The sequence below is a fragment of the Vulpes vulpes genome, chromosome 1 (genome assembly GCF_048418805.1).
Source record: "Vulpes vulpes isolate BD-2025 chromosome 1, VulVul3, whole genome shotgun sequence".
Taxonomy (NCBI): domain Eukaryota; kingdom Metazoa; phylum Chordata; class Mammalia; order Carnivora; family Canidae; genus Vulpes; species Vulpes vulpes.
In genome coordinates, this window is record NC_132780.1 from 15434835 (window position 1) to 15446460 (window position 11626).

The 11626-nt window shown below is 56.8% G+C and overlaps 1 protein-coding gene across 2 annotated transcripts; it reads right to left on the bottom strand.

Annotated features, from left to right (window-relative positions):
- Positions 1–841: 841 nt before the first annotated feature.
- On the bottom strand, positions 842–10889 carry LOC112931516 (neurotrophin-4). 2 transcript variants are annotated; one of them, XM_026014231.2, is made up of 3 exons: positions 10266–10889; positions 8548–9273; positions 842–1733 (listed from the first exon to the last, which is right to left on the bottom strand). In XM_026014231.2, exons 1-3 carry the CDS (start codon positions 10818–10820, stop codon positions 1089–1091), a joined length of 1926 nt encoding a protein of 641 aa, XP_025870016.2. In that variant the 5' UTR covers positions 10821–10889; the 3' UTR covers positions 842–1088. The 2 variants fall into 2 exon arrangements, with proteins under 2 accessions (XP_025870016.2, XP_072612869.1); XM_072756768.1 differs by lacking the exons at positions 8548–9273; positions 10266–10889 and adding exons at positions 2594–2717; positions 3677–3777 and having other exon boundaries at positions 943–1733.
- Positions 10890–11626: the final 737 nt, after the last annotated feature.

Consider the following 11626-nt stretch of genomic DNA (forward strand, 5'->3'; position numbering starts at 1 on the left):
TGAGCATCTGCCTTTGGGGTCATGGGATCCAGTCTCGCATCAGGCTCCCAATGGGGAGCCTGCTTCTCCCTCTACCTGTGTCTCTGCCTCTGTGTGTCTCTCATGAATAAATAAATAAGATCTTTATAAAAAATTTTTAAAAATAAAGACCTTTTGGTCAAGACCTCTGCCTCCTTGGCTCCCATTAGCTCATCCACTAACCCATTCTTCAGATGGGGAAAAGTGAGGCTAATTTCTGCAACCTGGCCCGGGTCCCACTGACCCCCTCACTCCAGCCTCTGGGACCACTTCTTCTTTTGGAGTCTCCTGAGTCCACTCAAAGCCTATCACTGCCCATGTGACTTCTGATCCTAGCCAGGAGTCAACTGGTCAGAACCTTATGCCATACTCAAGTTGTACAATTCTAAGGCCTATTTCTTTCCCAATATGGGTAAAAGGACAGAAAAAGAGGAATCAGACAGAAACCTGATCCAATTCCCCAACAGGGTTAAACTCTCTAGCATCCTGATCACTTATCTCATCCAATCTTGCTTGTGCTCCTACTGTGATGGGTAGCTCACTACCTCAAAAGAGAACATTCTAAGATAACACTTGCTCCATCTGATCAGGTAAGATTTCTCATTCAAACCCCAGCTTCCAGCTAGTTGCTTGTATGTCCCAGTTTTTACACTCCCTCACCCACTTCTTGACACATCACTTCCTTGTCACTCTTTCCAGGGTAGGCAAGATGTCCTCTGAGATCAAGTGGTTTGCAACTTAGAAACCGATGGCCTCCTATGGTTAAATCTACCAGAGTTGATCTGACAAATTGTGTATTAGCACTGATAAACAGTAGACACTCAGAAAAAATATTGACTGTTATTATCATCACCCTCAAGTTCATCCAGAAGAACTCCTATTCATCCTTCAAAACCCCATTTGGTTTCACCACCCATCTTGCATGGATTGCACTCAAACTCAGAAGGCTGTGATTTTGTGACCATTTTACAAGTTCCCAAAATGAGGTACAGCACACCCAGGCCTCCCCTGAGGTTGCTCAACTGCCAGCTGTCTTCTTCCTCTGCCCGCTTAGTTCTTGAGCCTGGGCCTCAGGCCCGACCAGTCCGGCTAAGGAGCGTGCAGACACAGGCAGTGTCAATCCGAATCCATCGCCAGCCTACACGGCCCTGGGCATCAGCAGTCAATGCCCGCACATAGGACTGTTTGGCCTTACACTCAGATACCCAGTGCCTCCGGTCCACACCCCGGCAGCCCCCTCCACTCGCACCAGGGCTGCTTTCCTCAGCACTGTCAGCTTTGCAGCGGGTCTCAAAGAAGTACTGGCGGAGGGGGCTGCCACCAGCCGCAGGAACCTCGCCCAGCACCTCCACCTCGCGCCCACGCAGGTCCACGGCTGTCCGGCGGTCTGTCACCCAGCCACTGACTGCATCACACACAGCCAGCTCTCCCCGGCGACTTGCTGGTGCTGTCTCACTCACCCCTCGCCGACTGCGATTGGCAGGGCTGCCTGCTGGCTCCCCAAAGGCCCCGGCCTCCAGCAGGAACAGCAGAGGGGGCCCGGCAGGGGCGCCCCTGGACAGGACTACTCGGGGGGACAGGAGATCCCACTCAGGCGCTAGAAATGGGGGTAGTGGTAAGGGTGGGGGCTGGGGCTCCATCGGGACACTGGGGAGAAGGAAAAGGAAGAGGATGGGGAGGGAGCAGGAGGCACTGGGGAGCATCTCGCTGAGCACCTGAGGATAGAGACCGAAGCTGGGGTTAGAGATGAGCATAAAAACTAGTGGGGGAGGGCCCCCCCAATGCCAGAACCACGGGGGAGGCCTTTGTTCTAGAACCTTGGGGGGACCTTATATTCTAGGACTCAGATAACACCAAAGCTTCTAGGTTAATCATATTCTACTATGGTTACTGAAAATAGCCAGCAAATCAACAAATGGATAAATACAGGCTCAGAGAGGTGAGGGACTCATATGAGGTCACACAGCCAGCAAATCCCAGAGGTAGGACTTAAGCCCTGTCAGAGCAACTGCATTCTGCATCCTACCCCCACAGGGGATGGGGACACTAAGTCCTGCAGCCTAGAGGAGGTTTGGGGTTCCAAAATTCGGAGAAAGGCCACATTCCAGAATCCTCACAAGACCCAAGTTCAGCTCAAAACTGCCAATGAAAGGCAAGACATTGGGCAGCCCTGGTGGCTCAGTGGTTTAGCACCTGCCTTTGGCCCAGGGCCTGATCCTGGAGACCTGGGATGGAGTCCCATGTCGGGCTCCCTGCATGGAGCCTGCTTCTCCCTCTGCCTCTCTCTTTCTCTCTGTCTCTCATGAATAAATAAGTAAAATATTAAAAAAAAAAAAAAAAAAGAAAGGCAAGACATTTCCTCTCGGGGCACCTGGGTGGCTCAGCGGTTGAGTGTCTGCCTTTGGCTCAGGGCATGAACCCAGGGTCCTGGGATGGAGTCCCATATCCAGCTCCCCGAGGGGAGCCTGCTTCTCCCTCTGCCTATGTCTCTGCCTCTCTGCAATATTCTGGAAGTCTGTGGTTCTGGGAAAGAGCGGTGCAGAGAGAAGTGGGAAGCAGCAGGTGGTTACCAGACCTGTCAGCACCTCCTCCACCTCCAGGCTCCAGGGCTGGGGGCCCCCAGGCTCTGGGGGGCCCCTATGGGGGACACAAGTGGTCCCCTCTTTCCTGACATCTCAGGAGAGGGAAGGGGCAGCCACCTAGGGGAAGAAGGAAACAGGCAGGTTGTACCGGCAAGTGGGGGAGGGGACCTGAACACTCTCCAGTGTTCCTCTTAAAGTGTAGGGTACCCAAGAGTCAAGGCCGCGCCCCCTTCCCAGAGGCCCCTTCCCTGACCAGGTGATGGCTCCTGGCTGGGATGGGAAGCAGATGGGAGAGGTAGGGGAGAGGAGGGGGGAGGGGGAGGGGGGTGTAGAGAGAAGAGGCTGGAAAAGATTACATCCTCCAGGGCCCATTCATCTCCCAGACAGGGCGGGGGCGGCGCTGGTCTGGACACCCGGGTCCCCAAGGGCCCACACTCAAGAAGCCCTGGGTCCCTGAGGCTGCTTCCTGGAATGTTCTATCCTCACAGGACAGGCCGGGGCCCGTCCAAGACTTCTACCGCACATACCTGGAGTGGCTGCCTGCCTTGGCTCCGAGATGGGGAAATGGAAAGAAGGGTGTGAAGGGACCCGACTATGCTGATCCAACCAGGACCAGGAGGCAGCTACCTCCTCCCTCAGACCAGAAGTCCTGGTTCCCGGCTGCCACCTCCCTCAGACCCAAAGTCTCCTCCGTCGGGAGTCCAGATCCCCAGCTCCCTCGCTCCCACGCTGGGGTCCAGGCGCCCAGCGTCCTCCTCCCACAGACCCAGGAGTCCAGACCCCCAGCGCCCTCCTCCCTCAGATCCGGGAGTTCTGGAGTTCAGGACTCTCTCCCCCAGGTATCCAGAACTACGTACTCCCAGAGCCCCTCCACCCGAGGAAGATTTGGGCTGCGGGTCTGGTCTCCTGAGACCCCGCACAGGGTATCGGGCAGCCAGTCTGGGGAGTGCTCCCCTCCTGCCTCAGTTTCCTCCGCCAAGCCCCGCCTCCGCCGGCCCCGCCCCCGTCCCTCCCTACCCGGGGGCAGGGCGACCCGGACGCCGGAATCCCGCGGGAGGAGGCGCGGAGGCTCTTACCTGGGGCGCCCTCTCCGGCTCCTCCGCTGCCCCTGGCGCGGCGCGGCTCCTCCTCCCGCTCGCCGGCTGCAGGGACGCCCGCTCGCCCGCCGGCTCCGCGCTGCACACGCTGGGGAGGGCCCGCGAGGGGGCGGGGGCGGGGCGGCGCCCGACGGCGGAGGAGGGGCCGGGGGATCCCGCCTTCCACGCGCGTGCCGGGACCTCGGAAGCCCGGCCTGGCTCGCTCAGCTCCTGGCCCGCCTCGGCCCCGGGAGGCCGGGCGCCGTCCCCCTGCTCCCTCAGACCGGGGGGTCCTCACCCCCAGCACTTCCTCCCTCAGGCCCGGGAGTCCGCGCCCCCCGCCCCCTCCTCCCTCAGACCTGGGGGTCCGGGCCCTCCGCCCCCTCCTCCCTCAGACCCGGGAGTCCTCACCCCCAGCATCCTTCCTTCCTCAGACCTAGGAATCCTCATCCCCAGCCCCCCCTTCCCTCAGACGCAGGGGTCCGGGCCCCCAGACCCCTCCTCCCTCAGACCCGGGAGTCCTCACCCCCAGCATCCTTTCTCCCTCGGATCCAGGAGTCCTCAACCCCAGCTCCCTCTTCCCTCAGACCCAAGAGTCCTCACCCTCAGCCCCTTCTTCCCTTTTCCTTCAGAACCCAGGAGTCCAGCCCCCCAGCCCCCTCCTGCCTCAGACCCAGAAGTTCTCACCCCCAGCCCCCTCCTCCCTCAGACCCAGGAGTCCTCACCCTCAGCCCCCTCCTCCCTCAGACCCAGGAGTCCGACCAGCAGCTCCCTCTTTCCTTAGAGCCAGGAGTCTGGGCCTGAGATTCCTTTGCGTTCTTTTGCCAATGAAGTGTCAATCCCTGGGCAGATTCCCACCCTCTGCTCTCATCCCCCCTTTCCCAGGAGCTCTGGGCCAGACATTAACCAGCTGGACTTGGGCAGCGTTAAGGCCCAAGGTCCTGGGAGACAGTGGATATGGGGGGCTCTCCCACAGAGTCCTCTCTGCTGGAATTTCCTGGGTGGGGACTGGGGAGAGGGTCTGTCCTGCGCTCAGATAAGAAATTCAAGGTAATACGGGACTCAGAGATAGGGGTATGATGTGGGAACACGAAGACCTGCTCAGAGAAAAAAAAAAAAAGAATAATGACAAAGAAAGATGGGAAAGGCACAGAAACGGACAGAAAGGGGGGGACAGAATTCCAGGAGGGGGGCAGAGACTGCGAGACGAGAGAGACCCTAGGACAGCCTGAGGTCAGAAGGAGTTAGAGTCCCGGGGCCCCCTCCCTCCTCCCTGACCCAGGGAGCTATTTCAGGAGGAAAGCTGATACCCATCTTGGGAGGGGGGCGGGGGTCATCCCATGCCCCTCCACCAGCCTAAATATAGCATGGCGAAGTGGCAGGAAGGGTGTCCCCGGATTAGGGTGTTTCCCTCTCCTTTTCCCCATCCCAGCCAAGGCGACATAGAAGGCAGTGGTGGTTGTTTATTGAGGGTGGGGGAGGGGCGCTTCTGAGTCTTTGAGTGTCCCGACGTCGAGTAACCTCCCTGACCTCTCCCCACTTCCCTGCCCATCCTTAAGCACTCACAGGTCCCACCCTCTACCAGAGAGATTCTAAAGATTTTATTTATTTATTCATGATAGACATAGAAAGAGAGAGAGAGGCAGAAACACAGGCGGAAGGAGAAGCAGGCTCCATGCTGGGAGCCTGACATGGGACTCGATCCTGGGGCTCCAGGATCACGACCTGGGCCAAAGGCAGGCGCCAAACCGCTGAGCCACCCAGGGATCCCTACCAGAGAGATTCTATATATAACTTCTAGGCTCTGATGGGGTAGTACAGGTGAGTTTTCAAAGAAAAGTAAACAATCTCCGTACACCCTCCCTTTGGGTCTCTGTGCCTCCTCTCTGGGTATCTATCCCCTTATCCCTCTCTGTCTGGGTATCTATCCTCCTCCCTCTCTCTGGATCTCTGACCTCTCCCTCTCTGGTTGCCTTCCCAGCCTCTGTGGATCTTGCCCCCTCACCCTCACCCCCATTTCTGACCCCCTCCTAGGTCACTGCCCTCCTGGTCTCCCAACTCCCCTTGGGTGCCCTCTCTCGGGGTCTTGGCCCTGCTCTGCATGTGTCGCCTCCTCTTTGGGTCTCCAATCTGGGTCCCAGACTCTGCCTTGTGTGTCTGTCACTGCGAGGGGAGGGGTCTGTCTCCATTTCTGTCTCCGAATGTGTCTTTCCATTTCAGAGAGGGCACCTAAAGATTCTCTTGTTTTCGATCTTTATCAAACTCTTCTCACACAATTTACCTCCCTCTGTTGCTCTGTATAAACAGGGGTTGGATTAGATCAGGGGTTTCCAAACTGAATTTCTTGGCTACATTCTGAGTTGCCAAGAAGGAGACTCCATAGAGGTATGCCCCCCCCCTTTTTTAAGATTCTATCCACTTATTCATGAGAGACACACAGAAAGAGGCCAAGACACAGGCAGAGGGAGAAGCAGGCTCTCCCTACGGGGAGCCCTACACGGGACTCAGTCCCAGGACCCCAGGATCACAACCTGAGCCAAAGGCAGACACTCAACCACTGAGCCACACAGGTGCTCCTGAGGTGTGCATCCCTTAAACCAGGTCCCCTCTGATGTGCCACATTACATCAAAGTCCATCTAAATGATATTTCATTTGACAAGAAAAGAGGGGGGATAGATGGCTAAAAATAACAACAACAATACTCTGTAAACCACTGGTTTTAATAAATTAATACAATAAAGTACTTTGAATGATGCTTGGCACATAGGAAGCCCTATATGTGTTAGTGATTGAAGCATCCTGCTCCCCCTCCTCCTCCAAATGCCCTTTTAGTACTGAGAGACCTCTGAAATTATTTGGCTTCATGACCTTGGGTTATGCCCTCCCCTCCGAGACTCAACTTCTCTGTAAGACACGAGGCTGGAGGATTCAGAGGGACCTGTGCCAACCAGCAGGCTGATGGGACAGGTGGGGTCAGGCAGCCTGCCACAAAGTCCTAGTCCCTGGGGATGTGCCACGAGACCCTGGGAAGCCACTCTTATGCTCTGAGGCTCTGGTTTCTCCCCCTGGAAAGTTGAGTGGGCTCCCCAGTTTGTCTGACATCCTTCCTGAGCTGTGGGAGGATAGCGTGGTGCACCCTGATTTGAGATCTCTTTGTGATTCCATGGAAGAGAGACACTGTATCTCTTGGGTTCAGAGGCACTGACTTTTTCTGTGCCTTTTCCTTTTTTGGGTTATCTTTCTCAGGGGCGCTCTGATCTGGCTCCAACTCTGGTGTCTTTCCCTCTCTGGGTGCTTGATACCCCCCCCCATCTCTATCTCCCACTCTTGGTCTCTGTCTCCCTTTCTCTTTGGATTTTATGACCACCTTCCTCTAGGTCTCCATCTCCCCATCCCTCTGGGTCTTGGTCTTTGTCTCCTTCTCCCTAAATCTCTCTTCCTCTCTGGGTCTTTGTTTCCTCTTCTCTGGGTTTCTATCTCTTTCTTTGTCTGAGTCTTTATTACTCCCCATGTCTCTGTACCCTCATTTGAGGTTCTGTCCCCCCATCGTGCCTGTACAGGGTAGAGTTTCTCCCCTTCTCCCCTTCCCTTGTGGCTCTGACCTACATATTTGGAAGTAAAACTGTAGGGAGGACAGATAGAGAGGGAGTGAATGGCAAAATGAAGCAGGTGTGGGGTAAATGGAAGGAGCAACGACATCTTCCTAGCTCCCCCGGAGGCCCTCTGTGTGAACAACTGAATCAAGAGATCTAGCACCCAGCCCTGCTCCTTAGAGTAAGTGACACTGGGCAAGTCAGTTCAGTTTGTCTTGAAGAGTCCATAACACCACACTTGCTCCCTGATACATGATTCTTCCCCAGTGTTGTTATTCTTGGGTCCTGGTGCTACCACTAAATGCAAAACAAACCAACATGGCCCTATGGAGCCCATACACAGAGTCCAACTCAACCTAACTAACATTCCTACAGGACTCACAATGACACAACTTGGTGTAACTCAACTCATCATGACCCTACAAGACTCACGTGGTTATACAACTCAATCTGATTCACCTCAGTGTAGCCCCCAAAACCTCCAGCTACATTACCCTACACAATTCAACCCAACAGAACCCTGAAAGACTCACACCATCATACATTCCAACCCAACTTAACCTTACGTGACCTAGAAAGCTCACATTCAATCATTTGACTCCTTGTATTTCTACATGACTCACAAGTTCACAGAACCTAAAATAATATAGCCCTAGAAGAATCACAAAGCCACACAATTTCCAACATGTCTCAACTCAACTCCACAACACCATGCATGAACACGCACTCAGTCCCAATAATGCTGTGGGTGACCACCTAATTTGATCCAAATTGGCCCTAGGGGGCTCATAAAACCACAGAATCCTGCACAATACAATTGGACAAGACTCACCCTGACTCAACAACACAGCCCAACCCAATGAGGACCTAAAAACAAAATTATGTGATCAAATCTATCTCAACACTTACCACAAAACTCCATATGTCTTGCACAACCCAATGCAACACAAGCCAATGGAGTCTCCCCATCAACTCATTATAACTCATTGTCATTCACCGTCACTTAGGGAAGTGCCCACGGGAGCTACCAAACCACAACTCAAGACCCAACAAGACTCGGTGTTCCCCAACTTGTTACCACTTAACCTAGTTCTTCCTAAGCCCAACCCCCTCCCCCTAACCTTCCTTTCTACCCCTCCCTCCCTCCCTCCAAGGAAATGTGAGGTCCTGCAGACCTCAACTGTTCCTCACACTTCGGTGACCATATGTTTCCCAGGGGGTGCCCAGAGAGGAGGTGGTAGCTCAGGCATCTCTCCATCCACCAACCCCCCATTGACCTTGCCGTCCAGTGGGCCACAGGGCTGCGTGTCCACGTGGCTGTACATTCCGGCCTCTTCGCCCTCTGTCTCCCGGTGGTAAAAGTAGCTGAAGTTGGAGACAATGACAGGCACTGGCAGGGAAATGGTCAGCACACCAGCGATGGCACACAGAGAGCCCACTATTTTGCCACCTACAGTGACGGGTGCCATGTCTCCATAGCCAACTGTGGTCATGGTGACCACTGCCCACCAAAAGGACTCAGGGATGCTGGTGAAATGGGAGTCCTCCCGGTCGACCTCGGCAAAGTAGACGGCACTGGAGAAGAGGACCACACCGATGAAGAGGAAGAAGATGAGGAGGCCCAGCTCACGCATGGAGGCCCGTAGTGTCTGGCCCAAGATCTGCAGGCCCTTTGAGTGCCGGGACAGCTTGAAGATTCGGAAGACGCGCACTAGTCGGATGACTCGTAGGATGGCCAGTGACATGGCTGGCTGGCCTACACCCCGCTGCCTGGCTAGCTCGGTGCCTAGCGCCACAAAGTAGGGTAGGATGGCCACAAAATCGATGAGGTTCATCACGTTCTTGAAAAAGGCTGCCTTGCTCGGGCAGGTTGCCAGGCGCACCAGTAGCTCAAAGGAGAACCAACAGATGCACAACGTCTCCACGACAAAGAACGGGTCATCGAAGGGCATGCGAGACAGGGGTCCAGGCAATGGGCTGGAGCCATTCAGCCGAGCGGGGAACTGCAGGGAGGAAGGGGTTCAGAGAGGACCACACCAGGGCTGGTATACACTGGAACAGCCACATTTATGGTTTAAATGTCCAACTACTTCTGTACAAATTGGTCAACAGTCATTGCCCCCAGGCCTCCAGGGACCCAGCTGTCCTAGATTCCTTTCCAGAACCCTAGAGATCATCCCTTTGTTGCTGACTTTATGGTGCCTTGATCCTTTACTGGTGAGGCCTCCTGAAATGGTGCCTGACTGGGGCTCAATCTTTCCTTCCCAAAGTCCCACTCCCAGCTTTGACTTTCCAGATGGGGAGGGTCACCACCCTGGTCCCACTTCTCTGTGCTCCGCTCTCCCCAACCCTGGTCTTAACTGCAATGGCTAAGGATCTTCTGTGTATAACAAACTCTGGGGCCCCCCTACTCTCATGGCCCTCAGCCTGACTTTGTGATGGATTCCTCCTACTTCAGCCTTCAGGCCCCACTCCAGTCTCTAGCTCCCTCGAGTCCCAGTCTCACCACCTCCAGCCCATCCTTCTGTTGGTTATTGCCAGCTGCTGCACAGCCCTCGACTTTTCAGTCTATCACCCCTCAGCTTCATTTCTTAACGTACCTGTCTTCCTGCTCTCCCTCCCCGGGACAAGCTGGTTTCTCACCCGTCCCAACCCCGCCCTGTGATAGGGAGGTCCTCAGAGTCGGATCCTCTGGCCCCGCCCCCACTAGGCTATCAGTTCCCCGCCCCCAGCCCGGCTTTAAAAGGTAGATCCCCCAGGTCAGGTTCTGTCCCTGAGTGGCCCACCTCTAAGCCTCTTGCCCCACCTATGTAATGACTGGCGGGTCCCCCAGTAAGCCCCCGGGCCCCGCCCACCCACAGCCAGGCCCCGCCTTCCGGAGAGGCCCCGCCTCCCATTGCCCCTTACCCCTGCCTCGTAATTGGCCAGATCCCCGCGGACCCCGCTCGGCTCCTCCCAAGCCCCGCCTCTCTCCGCTCAGGCCCCGCCCCCTCACCGGGCCTGCAGCAGCTACCGCAGCGAGCCCCGGGTTGTAGCGGTCGTCACGGAAGTCGGGTAGGGTCTCGAGGCAGAAGACGACGATGGAGACGAGGATGACGAGCACGGAGACGACGGCGAGCACTCGCGCGGCCTGCGAGCTCTCGGGGAACTCGAAGAGCAGCCAGAGCTGGCGCGCAAAGGCGCGGCGTGGCAGGGGGCGCTCGGGCGGCAGGGGGCAGCCCTCGTCCTCGCGCAGGCGCGCCAGCGCCGCCGTGCCCAGCCCGTAAAAGGCCACCTCCTCCAGGAAGACGTCGAGCGGCACGTGCGCGGGCCGCCGCAGCCGCCCGCCCGACTGGTAGTAGTAGAGCACCGCGTCGAAGCTGGGCCGGTGCCGGTCGAAGAAGTACTCGCGGCGTGCGCCGTCGTAGAAGCGGCCGCGGCGCGCCGGGTCCCCCAGCAGCGTGTCCGGGAAGCGGCCCAGCGTGCGCGCCCGCGTCTCGAAGCGCAGCCCGGCCACGTTGAGCACCAGCCGCTCGCAGCAGCCGCACGGCGGCGGGCACCGCGGCTCCATGGCGCCCGCAGCCCCGGCGACCGGCGGACGGACGTGTGGCCCCGACGCCCGACCCGGCCCGGCCCGGCCCCGCCTCGGCCGCCGCCGCCGCCGCCCCAGCCTGGTGTCCGGTGTCCACGCGTAAAAATAGCCTGGCCGTGCGGCCAGGGCGCGGGGGAGGGGGCGCCTGACCCCGAGGGGCAGAGGGCGGCCGTGCGCCCTCTGCCGGGGCGCCCGCCCTACCCGCCCCCCGCCCCCCGCCCCCCCCCCCCCCCGCCAGCCACAGTTCCCCGCGCCCATCCCGCTCTCGGGTCCCCTTTCCCTCTGTCTCGCGGTCCCCCGGGATCTCTGTCCCGCGTCTCTCCTGAGTGTCCGTGTGTCTCTTGTCTCTCTTTTAAGAATATCCGGACCCCTCTGTTGGAGTCACAAACTTCCACGTTATCTTGTGTGCCTCTGCGTCTGGCTATGTCTTCATTGAGGCTCTGTCAAGGGCTGTATCTAAGTATCTCTATGGGTCAGTTATCTCTGCGTTTTGCCATTCTAGAGGACTCTGTATTTGGGGGCCTCTGTCACATGTCTGTGTCTTGGGCTCGGGTTTTCCGCCTCTGACTCTTCTTTCTTAGGGGCGTGTCTCCGTTTATCTCTATCTCCCTTGGTCTCTGTCTCTCCCCTCGGTCGGGATCTCTTCTCATGATCTCATAGCCCTCTATGTCTCTGTCCCTGGATTGACCTGGGGGCTCCCCTTTGGGTCTCTTTCCCTGTATTTCTTTTTTTTTTTTTTAATTTTTATTTATTTATTTATGATAGTCACAGAGAGAGAGAGAGAG

Coding starts and splice junctions, on each gene's coding strand:
- LOC112931516 (XM_026014231.2), bottom strand. CDS start 10,820: ATGGAGCCGCGGTGCCCGCCGCCGTGCGGCTGCTGCGAGCGGCTGGTG. Junction 9,274..10,265: donor CGGTAGCTGCTGCAGGCCCG/GTGAGGGGGCGG, acceptor TCCTCCCTGCAG/TTCCCCGCTCGGCTGAATGG. Junction 1,734..8,547: donor GTGGCCCACTGGACGGCAAG/GTCAATGGGGGG, acceptor CTCTATCCTCAG/GTGCTCAGCGAGATGCTCCC.